The 17,227-nt window shown below is 51.8% G+C and overlaps 1 protein-coding gene across 3 annotated transcripts in view; it reads right to left on the reverse strand.

Annotated features, from left to right (window-relative positions):
• Positions 1 to 16,049, reverse strand: part of LOC122207625 (zinc finger protein 264-like) — a 66,483-nt gene extending 50,434 nt beyond the window's left edge. The window contains exons 1-3 of one of the 3 annotated variants that reach the window (XM_042917713.1): positions 15,710 to 16,049; positions 13,974 to 14,100; positions 4,716 to 4,811 (exon numbers count right to left, since the gene is read on the reverse strand). In XM_042917713.1, the coding sequence (XP_042773647.1) occupies positions 4,716 to 4,811; positions 13,974 to 14,100; positions 15,710 to 15,739 (253 nt within the window). In that variant the 5' untranslated portion in view covers positions 15,740 to 16,049. Of the gene's footprint in view, positions 1 to 4,715; positions 4,812 to 13,973; positions 14,101 to 14,423; positions 15,258 to 15,709 lie in introns of those variants that run through there. The other 2 variants (XM_042917712.1, XM_042917714.1) reach the window with 2 other exon arrangements.
• Between the last annotated feature and the right edge of the window lie 1,178 nt (positions 16,050 to 17,227).

The raw sequence follows: 17,227 nt of genomic DNA on the forward strand, positions 1-17,227 counted from the left end.
TTGTGCATGCGTCTGCAGTCTAATTATGGTGCTGTGTGCTTCAAGATACCTCTATGTGTGGACATCCCGCATGGGCACCTAGGAATGTATCCCTTAGTTTGGGAAGGCAGGTAACTCATTAGAGGCCTCCAGTTTGTACTAAAGAGATAACTCGAGGCAAGGTCCAGCCACATAAGAAAAACCTACCATGAAATTAGAAAGTTGGGACTTTGAGCCACAAGATACCAGCTGGATCTCTGGAAAAGGAAAAAGAGCTAGACACTGAGTCCCACAGAGAGTAACTCAATTGCGCGTATGTAATGAAGGCTCAATAAAAATAGAAATAGTGATGCTCTGGCCAATCTCCCGAGTTGGCCATATCTGTGCACGTTATTGTCATACACGGATGCCAGGAGGGAACAAGTCACTGAAGACATGGAAGTTTTGTGTCTGAACACCTCTGGCCCTGCTTCTAAGCTGTATCCTTAATCTGTAACAAACACTGAAGGCAGGGGCGCCTGGGTGGCTCAGTCGGTTAAGCTCCCGACTTTGGCTCAGGTCATGATCTCGGTTTGTGAGTTCAAGCCCCGCGTAGGGCTCTGTGCTGACAGCTCAGAGCCAGGAGCCTGCTTTGGATTCTGTCCCCCTCCCTCTCTGCCCCTCCCCTGCTCAAACTCTCTCTCTCTCTCTCTCTCTCAAAAATAAACTTTAAAAAAAAAAAAAAAAACAGGCAACAACAGATATTGGCGAGGATGCAGAGAGAGAGGATCTCTTTTGCACTGCTGGTGCCAATGCAAACTGGTGCAGCCACTCTGGAAAACAGTATGGTGGTTCCTCAAATAACTAAAAATAGAACTATCCTATGACCCAGCAATTGCACTACTAGGCATTTATCTACGGGATACAGGTGTGCTGTTTCAAAGGGACACATGTAATCCCATGTTTGTAGCAGCACTATCAACAATAGCCAAAGTATGGAAAGAGCCCAAATGTCCATCGATGGATGAATGGATAAAGAAGATGTGGTGTATGTATATGTTATGTGTATATTTATATATGTACATATATATATATATATATGTATATACATGTGTGTATATGTACACACACACACATATATATAACGGAGTATTACATGGCAATCAAAAAGAATGAAATCTTGCCATGTGCAACTACGTGGATGGAACTCAAGGGTATTATGCTAAGCAAAATTAGTCAGAGAAAGACAAATATCATATGACTTCACTCCTATGAGGACTTTAAGAGACAAAACAGATGAACATAAGGGAAGGGAAACAAAAATAATATAAAAACAGGGAGGGGGACAAACAAAGGAGACTCTTAAATGTGGAGTATAAACAGAGGGTTGCTGGAGAGGTTGTGGGAGGGAGGATGGGCTAAATGGGTAAGAGGCATTAAGGAATCTACTCCTGAAATCATTGTTCCACTATATGGTAGCTTAGATGTAAATTAAAACAACAACAAAAACCTAAACAAACAAACAAACAAAAAAACACTGAGGGCAGAGTAAGAACACATTTTAGGAAGTTTTTCTAGTCTTTCTAACAATGTGTCAAATCTAAGGATAGTTGTGGGAAATCTCTGAACTCCCACTGGTTTCGGATGACCTGGGAAGTCTTGGCATTCTCGGGAGTTGTGTTCTTCGCCTTGAGCTTGGCTGTGTTCAGAAAGACATCAAGAGAGTTTTCCAGTAGGAGGTGCCCACGATGGGGGTCCCACTGGCAGCACAGGAGTCGCCCCAGAGAGGAAGTACCGAGGGTACAGTAGCCTCAGGGGACAGAACGTACAGGGGACCAAGAGTTTGAGGATGGTGTTGATGAGAATGCAGGGACAGAAAGGAGACAAGGGAACAGGATTCCCAAGGTTCTTGTGGGGGGGGGAGGGGGGCAGGCGGGAAGGGGACAGTGAAGACTCCCAGGACACGGCAGGAAGTGAGCAGGACTGGGCTGCATGTACTGAGTCTGGGAAAGAGACCAGCAAAATACACATGGATCTAGAGGAGAAAATGATAATACTTTACTTGAAGACATGAAGGAAGAGCTGGGTCAATGAAGAGTACGATGTGGGGGTCAGAAGAGTCAGAGGAAGGTGTGTTGAAAGGGACAAACTTCCAGTTCCAAGGTTAAGGGCTAGGAACGGGACGTACCACACGAGGGCCCTAGCTACTCCTGCCTGCCGTGACAAAGCGCAGAGATGAGAGAGTAAATTGCAACAGTTCTTACCACAAGAAGAAACCTTTTTTCCTTTTCAATTTTCCTCCTTCCTTTACTTACACTGACATCAGGACCTGTTTCCACTAACTGAAAGAAATTCAAAGATTTTCACTCGTACGAAAACCACAAAAAGCAAAAATGGTGTTCAGCGTCTGTCGCGTCGAGCCGTCACAGAGGCAGTGGGCCCCCTGGGTGGCAGAGGTGGCCCACCGAGCTCCTTCACCAGAACAGTCCCTGACATTGAGCCGCCACAGCTCTGAACTGTGTCTGCGAGCACCTGTGCTTTCTCTCCACTTATTTTGGGCATCTGTCAGCAAGATGTGTCCTAGGGCATCAGAAAACCCTGAGAGAGATGATTTTTAAGTATAGAAATAGTAAAAAAAAAAAAAAAAAAAAAAAAAAAATTCCATATAAATAAATGCTGTTTTGGCTAATGAAAAGTTTCACAGGAACACTCTACTTTCACATGGTGGGGAAACCCGTACGGTGATGTGGGTCCATTATTACTTGACAAAACCAGGGGAATAAAACTTAATCACATAAAACTGACAATTCTACCCAAATGAGTAAAAAAAAAATTTCAATACAATTCCCTATAAAATGCCAACTGGGCCATCAAGGAACTTCACAGTCTGATGGTAGGACTTGTATGAAGGGTCAAACAGGCAACAATAAAAGGAAGGACACCTACCATGTCAGATGACAGTACTGCCACGGAATCACAGGCTCACACACTGTGGTACCAGCACACAGAGAAGACAAACGAGCAATGGAAAAAGAAGAGACTTTGGGAAACACACGCAGGGAGCTTTGGCGGACGGCAGAGAGGGCAGAGAAGCTGGGGGGTTGAAGAAGAGGAAACATAGTAAATGGAGCCAGAAAGACTGGTGTCGCACTGGAAATGCAAAACTGTACTCGTATCTCACAACAGACTCCAGTTCCACCTTGGATCGAAAGGTTAAATGTCAAATGTCTCTCTCTCAAAATAAGCAACAAACATTAAAAACATTTTTCAGGGGCGCCTGGGTGGCTCAGTCGGTTAAGCGGCCGACTTCGGCTCAGGTCATGATCTTGCGGACCATGAGTTCAAGCCCCGCGTCGGGCTCTGTGCTGACTGCTCAGAGCCTGGAGCCTGTTTCAGATTCTGTGTCTCCCTCTCTATGACCCTTCCCCGTTCATGCTCCGTCTCTGTCTCAAAAATAAATAAACGTTAAAAAAAAAAAAAAATTTTTTTTTTTATAAAAACAAACAAAAAAAAATTTTTAAGTAAAAAAAAGAACACAGTGGCAACTATCCAGTAAAAAACTTGAAAGTTTGCATAGCCTGGAATCCATCTACCTCACTCCAAGAAAACATCAAAGACGCTGTAACCACGTGCAGGATGACCTTCGGGGCGGCTCCGGGCAGCGCCTGCCTGAGCAGTGAGTACGTGAGTGCACGGGGAGCGGATGGGGGCTACGTGAGCCGGGAACTTACTGACCTTCTTTAAGGAGCTAGATATATGTATTTTTTATGTTTATTTTTGAGAAAGAGACAGAATATGAGCGTGAGCAGGGGAGGGGCAGAGAGAGAGACAGGGAGACACAGAATCTGAAACAGGCTCCAGGCTCCGAGCTGTCAGCACAGAGCCTGATGCGGGGCTTGAACTCATGACCTGTGAGATCATGACCTGAACTGAAGTTGGATACTCAACTGACTGAGCCACCCAGGCGCCCCTTGAGCATATTTTTATGTTGAGTACAGAAAGGATGAAGTTACATTACACAACAAACAAAACGAAGGAGGAAATAATTCCCCTGAAAAGGTGCTCTGGACTCCGGTTCAGGAAGCGGCCCCGGGGCCAAGGGCAAGACCCCCTCTGCTGGATGGAAGGCGCAGCTGCAGACTCGAGAGCCCGAGTGGGTGTGGAAGGGTCGAGGCTCAAGCAGGGGAGGAGGCGCACTGCACTGCCAACGCCGGGGTCGCACCGAGACACGTCCGTGGCTGGGGAAGTGCCAGCCGTCTGGAACAGAGTCTGAGCACGTGGGGAGGCGCAGGCAGGACCTGGAGCCGAGCCGACCAGAGGCACCACGCAGACGTGGAGAGCGGTGGGGAGGCCAGCGGCCCCCCCAGGGAAGATGATGGGAGTGAGCAGGGAGCATGGGGGCGGGGCTGATGGAGGCGGCGGCATAAGGAACCGAGGCGGGAGATGCACCGGGCGGGACACGGCTGCACAGGACCTGGGGACGCCGGCCAGAGAGAGGCACTGAGGGCGGGGGGAGGCTTGAGCGGCTCTCCGAGGCCGTGTCCGGTCCCCAACTTGCCACCGAAACTTGGCAGGTGGACGGAGGGAGAGACATTACGGGTCCCTGGCCGGGCACGCGGACTCTGGGTCAAAGGGTTCCCGGCTTCCGAACCACCGGAGAGGCCAGAACGAGAAGCTTCCCGGGGAACCAGGGCCCGCGGTCCCCTCCTGGTCTCCAGCCTGCAGGGTCTCCCGCGCGCCCGCATCCTGGCTCCTACCTGGATAGGTGTTCTGGGAGAGGCCTCTCTTCGCCGTCCACGGCTCCTGCCCGCGCTCCAGCTGGCAGATGAGCTCCGGTCTGGGGACGGGACACCCTGGTCACGGAGAAAGAAAGAAGGCACTGGGATTTTTGGGAAAACAAATTAAACCTCTCAATCTAGTGTGGGACTTCCGGATATGGATATGACTTCAGAACGAAGCTGCTCCCATCCACATGAACACTGACTTGTCACCTGGAAACTGGCACAAACACCACTGCTGGGATCCAAAGACTTGAGACAGTAGTTCTGGCTGTGTAGACAGCACCTGTTTCCTTTGACTTCCAGCTCACAGAATCCCAGGGAAGAGGATCCCCTCCTTCCAGAGAGTGTTTTCTCGTTATTCCGAACACGTGAGTCTCACCCACGTGTGCATCCACACCTCCCGGCACGTCCGCCTCACATCCAACGAACGCAAACCTCTGTAGGCGAGGCCTGGGTATCGGGAGATTTAAAAACCTTCCCAGCAGATTCTGGCATCAAAGGAAGGTCGAAACACCACTCTCTACCAACCTGCAAGTGGCTATGCCCCATCACCAATCGTTAGAGGAACATAAGTACACAACCTGGTAGGAGCCAGGACGGCTGAGTGGGTGGCATCCTGGGACTTTTATGAGGGAACCTGCCTCAAAGCCCTAGACCAGAGAGGGGGTAAAGAAACACACAGCTGGGCTGTCACTCGCCAAGCGGGGAGCCGGGATCACCTCTGAACTTACGAGACGAGAGAATGAACGTCCCTCAGGGTGAAGACTGAGCTGCTCTGTCATGTAGCTACTCACAGACGCAGGGAAAAGACACAGGACTGCAGAGAAGTCAATGGCAGAGGCACCAGGACCCACGGAAGGCTGTGCTGACAGATACAGAGCCACAGCCGGAGAGTATCAGTTGTCACTACGCAAACCTCACTTGCATCTGCTGCAGGCTCAGCTCGGGTGTCAAAACGGGAGTAAGACTTCCCTTCAGCTCTCAAGAGCCATGCCTCCTGTGACCCCAGGGCCTTTGCATGTGTTGGCCCTACTACCTAGCAGTTCTCTTCCCACCTTGTGCCTCTAGAGAACTCTAACTCTTCCGGTCTCGGCTCCCATGTTACTTCCCGACAGGACTTCGCTGAAGCATGGCTTCATTAATCTGCCACGTTGTTGTGGAGTTTCTCATCCTAACAATAAATGAAAAACTAGCATTTATAGGGTATAACCATATCCCAGGGACTGCGGCAAGCAATTCAAATACGTTATGGTTTTCTTTTTTTTTTAATTTTTTTTAATGTTTATTTATTTTTGAGACAGAGAGAGACAGAGCATGAGCAGGGAAGGGGCAGAGAGAGAGAGGGAGACTCAGAATCTGAAGAAGGCTCCAGGCTCTGAGCTGTCAGCACAGAGCCCGACACGGGGCTCGAACTCATCAACCGCGAGATCATGACCTGAGCCGAAGTCAGACGCTCAACAGACTGAGCCACCCAGGCGCCCCTCAAATACGTTATGTTTAAAGTGGAAATAAATTTATGGGATAATTTAAAGAACTGACATATTTAAAACACTGACTCCATTCAAAACAAAGTTTGCATCTTTACTGATCTGAGTCTTTTTTTTTAGATCCTAAGCAGAATCCTTCTGTAGTTTACAGGTGTGATGACCTAGGTCTGCAAGGGCTAACTCCCTAGTTGCCCCTGTATCGGCAAAAACCCATCTCATCCATCTGTTTTTCCATGGTCAAGTCTCTGGGTGGGTGCCCCAGGGACAACTAGGGTAAGTGGCTGTCGTGCAAGGCCAAGGTCCCCCCAGACTACCGTGCTGGGGTGCAGGTATGCCCAGTGAGCCAGCAACACTCAGTGCTGGGCTGCTCAGCTAGGTTCCCCAAGGGACTGATCGCACAGTCCCTTTTTCAAGGCGCATCTGGTGGAGTCCCAGCACTGGTCCCCTGTGTGGTATGAGGGATCTACTGGCCACACAGCGTGGGGCGCCCTCCTCAGATGATGTGGCACAAGAGGCTTCAACTGCTTCGAGGGCAAATCCTGCCATTGTTGCCGGCCTTACTGTTGTAGTCTGTCCCCCAACCCAGCAGGGATGGGACACCCCATTCTTGGAGACCCATGGTTCAATGTATAAGGGAGAAAAAAAAGCGTATGGGGTATCTTGTTCCTGCGAGGACACCTCAGGATGCATCTCCCTTTACGCCAGATTGCACAACCAACGTCAGGGCACCGGCCAGTGCATCCGGGCACCCCCGACCGCAGCTGCCCAGCAGCATGCCAGAGTCTCCTCCTTAAAATCACACTGACCCAATCAGAATGCCGATGCCGCCACCATGCTGCCCTAGACGTAAGTCCCGGCCCTCTGCGGCTGTCAGGGCACCCTACAGATGAGACTGCCACTCAACAGGGGCCACCTGGGACTGCCGGGAGCTCATCAGGTAAATACGCAAAGAAAAGGAAAATGACCAGGGACAGAGAGGTGACAACAAACAATTATGCTGGGGACCAGGGCCATCCCAGGGAGGCTGCTGCCCAGAGACCCCATGCCCTCCCCACCCCTCTCACCAGCAGGAGACAAATTCAATATGGGGCTGCAGGCAGCTAAAAGCCCAATTATGCTGGGGACCAGGGCCATCCCAGGGAGGCTGCTGCCCAGAGACCCCATGCCCTCCCCACCCCTCTCAGCAGGAGACAAATTCAATATGGGGCTGCAGGCAGCTAAAAGCCCAAGAAAATGAAGCGGGAGTAGGAGGGGTGCTTTAAAACTTATGTACCAAGTGAATACCAGGTTTAGAAAACAACACTCATCCTAAACTAGTGACTGATTTAAAAACTAACAAAAAGAAACCCCTAGATACACAGGAAGAAAATAAAAAATAACTAAATGCACAGTGTACAACTAAAACACTGTCTACAGTTTGGTGCGATTAGAAATGCAAAATTTATATGCTAAAAGTTAAGATAACAAATTATAATAATTCTGTATAGCATAATTATTCTGTATAATAATTCTGTATAGCATAACAAAATTTATATTCCAAAAAGATTATATTACCAAAACAAAACCGGGCACGGATTGGTTTTTCTGACTCTACAATATAGGTTCTGAATTAACTTCAGGATTTGCTAAAAGGCACCAATTGACAAAACTTCTTAAATTTAACCAATACTGGGGCTCAAATCCTAGTTATACCTGGAGTTTCTTCTAAATTTAAACACAGCGCTGCCCAAACTTCAGTAGCTAATACGGGGAAGAACAGGTATGTCTCACTTTAACTGCAGATTTGCCTACAACTCCCTGCGTCCCAGCGCCCACTGTCCTAAATTATGCCCTATGGGCACAGGTGCCCTGACACATCACAGAATTAAAATACATTTCTGGCGCTTACAAACTGGCTTGGGAAAATGGGGCCCGCAGACCCCAATTAAAATAGTTAATACAGCCCAGTGGAAGCTGAAAAGGAGCCTTTTATCACATAAAAGCTGATCAATAAAGGAATGACCGTCCCACTGCTGCTCCACCTGACAGCCCAGTTGTGTCTGTGCTTGAACCCGGGACAAACGAAGGGCACCTCATGGGGGTGACTACAATCTTACTACTCTGGTCCACCACTGAGGGTCCCTGCTAGGAACGCAGCGTGTCCTCCCCTCAGTGTCATTATGCCCAAATTCCCAATGTGATCGTATCTGGAAGACAGGATCTTTAAGGAGGGAATTAAGGTTAAATGAGGTCAGGGGATGGGCCCCAATCTGGTAGGACTGGTGTCCTTGAAAGAAGAGGAAGAGACAGCCTTTCTGAGCCAGAGGAAAGGAGCCGTGAGGACACAGCATGAAGTGGCAGCTGGGAAGAGATCGCCATCAGACACCTCTCTGCCGGCACCGCGGGTCTGGAATGTCCAGCCTCCAGAATGATGTGGAAACAAAGCTGTTGTTTCAGCCACACAGTGTGGCAGCCAGAGCGGACTCACACGATCCACACACCCAACATCCGACAGAGATCAAGGACATCATTCAATCCACACCCCGCTGATTCTGGGCTGAGAGCTCTGGCTAACCGTGCTGCCCGGTGCCTGCTCCGCCCCTCCTCTGCCGGCCTGCCTTCCCCCCGCAGGGAAACCCTTCTTCTCTCCTGGGCTGCCGGGGAGGGTGGCTCAACAACTCCGACCCGCACCCATCTCTGCAGACGAGATTTTAAGTGCCCCCACTTTCTCCCGGAGCACACGTGTGACGGTACATCGAGGACGACCTTGACCACAGAAGGTCATCTGACACACTCGGTTAGGGATACATAAACACAACCCAACATCTTTTAGTCCCTTTGTGGGATTAGTTATCTTATATTATAGTTTATTTATGTAACTATGAAGAGAGAGAGCACGCAAGCACAGGTAAGTGGGAGAGGGGTAGAGAGAAAATCCCAAGCAGGTTCTGAGCTGTCAGCTCGGAGCCCAACGTGGTGCTCAAACCCACACAAACTGTGAGATCATGACCCGAGCTGAAATCAAGAGTGACACTCAAACGACTGAGCCACCCAGGAGCCCCTGGGGGGTTAGTTTTAGATAATAACACTACTTAGCATTACCTGGGGTCTGGTTACTACATTCTTCATTTACACATTTTATTTAACCTCACCGGTGTTGACAGTTACAGGTCAGCCCACCTTAAATGAGGCTTCCTCCAACCAAGACTCCAAGACCTGTTCACAATACTGTTAACAGACGCTCCGGTGGGTGCCCTCAGAGACCCCTTCACTACAGAGGCTTTGGACGACCTCTTTCTCCTCGAGCCTCCTGGAGTCTCTGAATGACCAACGATGGCCACAAGGGCTTCTGATGGGACAAACCGTCCCCAGTTCCAGCCCTGAGCAATACGCTGTTAAAACCACAGTGACTGACCACACACTAGGCCCTCCCGAAAACAGCCGCTCTCACAGACAGGAGCCTGCAACCTCCACGCCCAGCTGCCCACCGTGCCCTGGGTCACAGAAACAGCATGGCACAAGCTTGGCACCGCCACCGACGACTCCCTGAGACAGGCTGGAGCCCAGCCTGGGCCCCGTGGCACCCTCCCCTCGTGGGAGGTGGCGGCTTCTCCTGTCTGCAGTTCCCAGCCACATGTTCTGCTGCTGAAGGAGGTCACCTGTCCCCAGGCCCCCAGAAAACCCCTGGGAGTAACGGAGGGAATAGTTAGGGGAGTTTGGGGATTGTAAACGAGAGACTGTTTTCCGTCACACCCGAGGGGGCTCAGTGGAGTGTTGCTGCTTTCTAGCCCTTAGCCAGAACGTTCTAAATAAAACGGGACCTAAGAAACATCGCTTGGCCAAACTTCAGGGGGTTATTTTCACACCAGATGCCCTGATCAACAAACGGTCCCATCTCCACATTCATTATAAACTGCTGGGCCACTGCCCAAAAATGGACTCCTTCAGGGGAAAGAACTCGAAGACCCTCCCATCTCACAGACACCCCAAAATAAGTCAAAACCACGCATCTCTACACATACAAGGGCCACGATACAAGGCATGGCCAGGCATTCCTCGTTCCCTTCAGAGCTGCAGGCGATACTACTAATGGACACACACCTCACTTCTCCAATTACACAATGCTGGGCTCTGGGAAGAGAGAGACATTCAAGAGCTTTCGCGGCCCAAACATGCCCAAAATTGCTGGCTTAAGTAGAAGACATAACTCCTTTTCAAATCCCAGTGTGACAAAGAAACCCGAGTGGGTCTCTAGCTTGCCTTACAAAAGGCCTCTTGGCCTAACACCCCACGCTAACACCACTGTTTCAACCAAACGCGGCAAACACAGGAGGCGCCCAGCAACTTGAGCGGGCATTCACTCGCAAAGGATACCCCAGTCCCACACGTGGACAACACCGACCCAGACCAACACTCCAACGATGACAACTCCACGCCAACACTAAAACCTTCACCCCAGCATGTGTCCAGACTGCCTCTCCTAAGACCGAAATTAGACACAGAACCTTTTTGCTTTCTTCCATTAGGAATTCTATTATGTTCTTGAGGTGACTTTTTGGAACACTCTAAGGAGGGGCCAGGGGAACCAAACACATGCTTATAGCACTGGAATGTTCAGTTCCATCCCCCAACCTCTGGGCAGGCAACAGGGGCTGGAGACGGAGTTCAATCACCAATGGCCAGTGATTTCCTCCATGATGCCGATGTCATGAAGCTTTCGTCAGCAGCCCTAACTAACGTGGTTCAGTGAGTTTCCAGGCTGGTGAACACATCGAGGTGCAGGAAGGGTGGCAAGCCGAGACAGGGGGCATGGGAGCTCAGTGGCCTATCCTGCACACCTCGTCTTCTGCGTTTCTTCCATCTGGCTGTTCCTGAATTTGATCCTTTACAATAAGGGTAATATTAAATAAGGTGCTTTCCTAAGTTCTGTGAGCCACCCTAGCAAATTATCAAACCTGAGGAGGGGGTCATACCTGATTTATAGCCAGGTGACCCAGACAGGTGACGACCTGGACTTGTGACTGGCATCTGAAGTGGATGTGTGGGAGGGGGAGGGGCTGTCCTAAGAGACCGAGCCCGTTTTAACCTGCGGGATCTGTGCGAACTCCAGTTAGTGTGTGGCAGAATTGCGTGGGGTCGAAAACAAGATTTTCATGTCAGAAGTGTTACTGAGTAGAGGAAAAAGAGATTCTTTTCGTTTACACACAACTAGCACACACATGGGCGTGTATGTACAGACGTGCACAGGTGTGTACATATGCATGTAAATGCACACATAGAAACATGTAAAATACATGACAGCATTAACCTCTCCACATCATCTGTCACTAAGTCACCTCTATGAATGCAAATCTTGCAGGTGCAAATTCATACGGGGGGGGGATGCTGTGACAATTTACATGAGTGGAGCATGAATAAGCTGAACAGTCCACACAGTCAGTGCTCAGGGGATCTGTGATTGTTAACTGCTTTTGAACATGACCCATTTTTTTTTAATGTTTTATTTATTTTTGAGACAGAGAGAGACAGAGCATGACCAGGGGAGGGGCAGAGAGAGAGGGAGACACAGAATCCGAAGCAGGCTCCGGGCTCTGAGATATCAGCACAGAGCCCGACGCGGGACTCGAACTCACGGACCGTGAGATCATGACCTGAGCTGAAGTCAGACGCTCAACCGACTGAGCCACCCAGGCGCCCCAAACATGACCCATTTTGAATTTTTCTTATTTTCTTCAAAGAAAGAATCCTGCATCATTCTGGTAAATGAGAAACCTAGAGTCTAGCCTTAGTGGAAGATCACCACAAAAACTCAGCAATGCCATCAAAATGCTGTTAAGTCCCAGTAAGCTCATGCTGCCTATTCATGGCTGTGGGCTCAAGGCTCCTTCTGTTTTAAAGGGAAAAGTGCCAACAACTGGAGGGTGGGGGTAGTAAAGAAGATGTATTAAGGTTCAGCACTAGGGGCACCTGGGTGGCTCAGTGGGTCAAGCATCCGACTCTTGGTTTCAGCTCAAGCCATCATCCTGGGGTTCGTGGGGTTGAGCCCAGGATGGGCTCTGTGCTGACAGGGGGAAGCCTGCTTGGGATTCTCTCTCCCTCTTTCTTTGCCCCTCCCCTGCTTGTATTCTTTCTCTCTCCTCCTCTATTTCTACCCCGCCCTCTCAAGATAAATGAGTAAACACTTGAGAAGAAAAAAAAAAAAGATTCAGCACTAAATCCAGACTTGCCATCAAAAGCAATCAGAGGCAGGAAAAGAGAAGAAATAACGCAATCATCATATCAGGGTGTCTCTCAATGCCAGTTCATGTTCCTACACTCTCTGAAATAAGGTTTCTCAACCTGACATAATTATGTGGGTTACGGGCATGATTATTTAGGTCAAGACACTTCTTTGCAGGGAAGACAGGGAGGAAACTGTCCTGTGCGTTACAAGAATGTTTGGCCGCACTCCAGGTCTCCACCCACCAGGTGCCTGTCTCAGCCCCATCCCAGGGCGACAACCAAAATGTCTACAAACACTGCCCAGTGTCCCTCGGGGATGACATCGTCCCTGCTTGAGACCGCTAACCTGGAAGGCCACAACGGGGATGATGAGAGAAAGCGACAGGGATGGGGGAGGGCCCTGCATAAGATCTGGTGGTCAGGACACTGCTGGCGAGGAGGCGGGGACCGCGCACAGAAGGGTCACCGTCTGAGAGGCTGAAATGTCCACGAACACTCACCAGGCAGACACAACAGCAAGCTGAGGCCCGAGCCAGGTGTGTGCGCAGGAAACCACCAGACGCCCCGCACAGCCAGAGCAGGGGGAGCTCAGGGAGAGCACGGAAGGGGAGAGAAGAGCTCAGCAGGGCCAAAATGCACTTTCTATTTGTAAACGTTTTGTTACAAAATATTTAATCTGTCAAACTTCTCTAATTTTGTTTTTGCCTCTTCTCACTGAGACCTGACTCCAGTTCTCCAAAAATCGGCACGTCTTCCCCTAAACTCTGGGGTCTCAGATCGAATGGCCTCGTGGTGACTAACCTCAAGCAGAGAAACATCTAAGCTGGCGTTTCTCAACTGGGCGCCCTGGATTCTGCAGGCGGGATAATTCTTGTTGAGGGGCCCGTCGTGTCCATCGAAGGTCTCCAGCATCTCCAGACTCTAACCACCAGATGCCAGTTCCACCCACACCCAAGGCGCGACAACCCAGAGTGCCCGCAGACGTTGCCAAATGGCTCCTGGGGGCAAAACTGCCACCCGCCGAGAAGCACTACTCTAACCGCCTCTCTCGTCCCGGCAGACGATCCCGGCCCTGGAAACAAGTGACAACCATGAGGGCACGTGAGCACAGAGAAGCCCCGTCACTGGGATCACCTCGTTTACAACAGTACCTGTCGGTGCTGAAGGCAAAGGCCTCCGGGGGGCCTGACTCCCTCCCTTCCCGGAGAACTTCCCATCACTCCCTGCCCTGCTGGCCCTGCTGAGGACACTTGAGCCAACCAGGCTCAGCCTGTCAGCTCCCCCTCTGGAATGTGAAATGAGGACCTCAGATGGGAGACCAGTCTGTCCCGGGCACTGGGGTGAGAGTTCCAGAGGACCTCGGGCTCAGGTGGCCATTTCCGCCTCAAGGACGCCCCACACAGCCCCGCAGCAGAGTAAGGAAGAGAAACAACAGAAACAGGCAAAGACGCAGAGGTGCGGAATCTGGGGGCCACGCCTGGAGACAGAAGGTCCTCTGACAACGAGGTGGCAGGTCCCCCCCTAGGGTGGAGTGGGGAGCACTTACCCAGAGACACCAGAAGTCCACAGTTTTCCAGCATCACCTCCTGGTACAGGGTCTTCTGGGCCGGGTCCAGCTGCCCCCACTCCTCCTGGGTGAAAGTCACGGCCACATCGTCGAAGGTCACAGATACCTGGATGTCAAACAGAGGTAGCAGCGTGTTGGTGTTGGGGTGCTGGATGGGATCGGGCCTCGTCCCTACATCCCTGATAAAGGTACAGAGTGATCAAGGCTCGAATCGCCAAGAACCTCGTGAGCGCCAAGCTCCGTGCTGGGCTCAAGGTGGGGGTGGACACGGCAGTGTAAGGGAGAAGCCTCCTCCACGGGAGCCACCGGAAGGTCACACAAGACAATGGAAGTGACGGGTGGACTGGGAGATGCAGACACCACGGGCCCCAGGACGTCAGAGGAATGAGTGAATGATGACAATAACAGCATTGGTGACAACGGCAGTACCTGAGCCTCACTGGTCCTGCTCGCTGCCTGCCCCATGCTGAGGGGCACATCCTGGTTAAAGCGACTACAAGTCCCCAGTCCGTAAGTCAGTCTCCTGTGGCTGGAATCCAAACTCTTGAAAGCCGACACTTGCCAGCTGTGTTAACCTTGAAGACATCACTTCATTTCTCTGAGCGTCTGTTTCTGGATCAATACAATAATAGTTCCCGCTTCACTGGTCGCAGCCGTGAGACTTACATAGAGATGACTCAGCTCAGCTTCTTTGGGTTCTCGTTTCTCCCACAGCAACCCCCGCCCCCGGCGGGGGGGAGGGGGGAGACATCTCATCACCTCCAACCAGTCCCCAAAAGGCTAAGGGAGTTCCCCCAATTCACCCGAAGCCTTGCCTCTCACAAACCAGAGGCAACGTGTTAACCGCTGCTTACTCTTGTACAGGGAGGAAGAGAGGGCATCGGGAATTCCTCCGTAATCACAGTGATTACAATGTACTGACATTGGGAAGCATGTGCCCCAACTTTTGTCGTTAAATACATTTCCATCAATCCTGAAACTATTTTCGTGAACGTGGGCAGAGGAGCAGAGCCCTCAGCACTGACCTCACAAGAACGGCACCTGGAGGGTTGGCGCCTCCCTGGGTAACCGGCAGGGACCGGACCTGCGCCGCCCGCTCCCCACCTCACTCCCGGGGAGACTCCACCAGGAACCATGAGCCTCCTTCCTGAGCTCTGACAGCACTTGCCCCGAGGCCAGGACACTTCGGGACCAGGGAGCACAAACGGCTACGGAGAACACAGGCTTTGGCCACGGGAAGAAGGGCCTCTGACTGGCCGCCAAGTCGGTGCTGGCGGAGGAGGGGTGGAGCATCCCGCCCCCCGCCCCCCGCCCCAGCAGCTGGGACCACCGCAACCTCACTGCCCCTCCCGGGCCCCCTGAACTTGTCTCTGCCCGGAAAGCGGGCCCCCTCCGCCCGACGCCCAAGGTCACCTGTTAGAAGAGGGCAGGTGGGGGCAGCGTGGGTCCTCCCAGGTCCCGTTGGGGGCGGGATTTACCCTAAGACTGACGGGAGTCCCAGGCGGAAGCATCATTCGTTCTTTCCACAACTTACAGGCGAGCCCGAGACCAAGCACTCCACGGAACCGGGGGTCACTTAAGCCGCAAGCCGGCCCCACCCTCCACACCCCGCGAGTGCGGAGATCGGTCCAGCGGACGTCGGGGCTCCCGGCCCACCGGGGGCCCGTCTCCGCCCTCGCACAGACGCAGCAACTCCGACGCCAACGTCCACTGACCTGGGTCGGGCCGGTCGGCGGCGCCGCCATCGTGGGCCCCGCGGGTCGAGCAAGGCGAAAAGAGGCGAGCGCCCGGGCGGCCTCAGCGTAAAAGACACCACGACTCGGGGCGCCGCCCTCGGCGACCGAGGGGATGAGGGCGGCCGAGAGGCCGCGGCCCGGCGAGCAGCCAGGGGGGCACACCCGCTGCAGGGAGTCGCGGCCCCTGCGAAGCGCGAAGGTGAAGCCTAGCCTCCTTCCCTGTTTGGTCCCCACGAAAGGCCTAAGGAGCGGCGCTGGCACCGCCCGCGGCCGGTCAAGGCCGTCCCAGGGCAAACGGCTGAGGCAAATGGCGGCGGCAGTGAAAACCCCGGAAGCCCCGCCCACGTACGTGAGCCGCAGGAAGCGCCCCTGTTCTTGGCAGGCATTGGCCTCAGATGCCTTCTGGGTAATGTGGTTTCCCTCCTCTGAATCCAACCGGGCAGGATGGACTTAACCAGGCGTCTTCCTCCGAGGGGAAGGAGAACAAGCAAGCGAGCAACCGATCTGCCTTTTTATTTTATTTTATTTATTATTATTATTTTTTTTAACGTTTTATTTATTTTTGAGACAGAGAGAGAGCATGAACAGGGGAGGGGCAGAGAGAGAGGGAGACACAGAATCGGAAGCAGGCTCCAGGCTCTGAGCTGTCAGCACAGAGCCCGACGCGGGGCTCGAACTCACAGACCGTGAGATCATGACCTGAGCCGAAGTCGGACGCTCAACCGACCAAGCCACCCAGGCGCCTCTCGATCTGCCTTTTTAAGTGGCCACAACTCGGAGGACCAAGGGGCAGGGGTGAAGCCTCCATTCTGTGCCTGGGAAGTTGAGGCTCCGAAGACGGACATTTGTCAGGGTGGAGGCATATGAAAAGGCGAAGAACTGGCCTTCTGCCCCAGCTGGCCTGGTGACTTCCTTTTTTCAGTACCACCTTCCTCGATCCTCTTCTAGGGGAAAAGACCAAAAAGTAGCTTAAAAATCCTCCCAAGGAGGGAGCGCCTGATCAGCTCAGTTGGTTAACCATCTGACTCTTGATGTAGGCTCAGGTGATGATTTCACACTCTGCCGAGAGTGTAGAGCCTGCTTAGGATTTTCCCTTGCTCTTTGCCCAGTCCCCACTCGTGCTGTCTCAAAAAAAGAAAAAACAACCACCACAAAACCTCCCAAGGAGGACACTGAAAGTCCCCTTTCACAAGTTGCACACTCTCCAGGGACTTATTTAGCCTAGGGCCTTTTTCATAAGATGAATGAACTTCTGAGTCGTGTAGTTGGCCCAGATTACGGAAGAATGGATTTGGCATCCTGTGAGGTGGGGAGGAGCAGACACAGGAGGCTTAGAGGGAAACTTAGGACTCCAGTTTCCAGCATGGTCAATTTGAAATGTCCATGAGACCACGAGGCATGTGTTACATAGACAGTTCAATGACAACATTGGAAAAGAGTTCAGCTTTGATAAAGGAAATTTTCAGCTTTTCACGTTTGTGGGCCTTGCTCTTGGGC

The sequence above is a fragment of the Panthera leo genome, chromosome E2 (genome assembly GCF_018350215.1).
Source record: "Panthera leo isolate Ple1 chromosome E2, P.leo_Ple1_pat1.1, whole genome shotgun sequence".
NCBI classification, from domain to species: Eukaryota; Metazoa; Chordata; class Mammalia; order Carnivora; family Felidae; genus Panthera; species Panthera leo.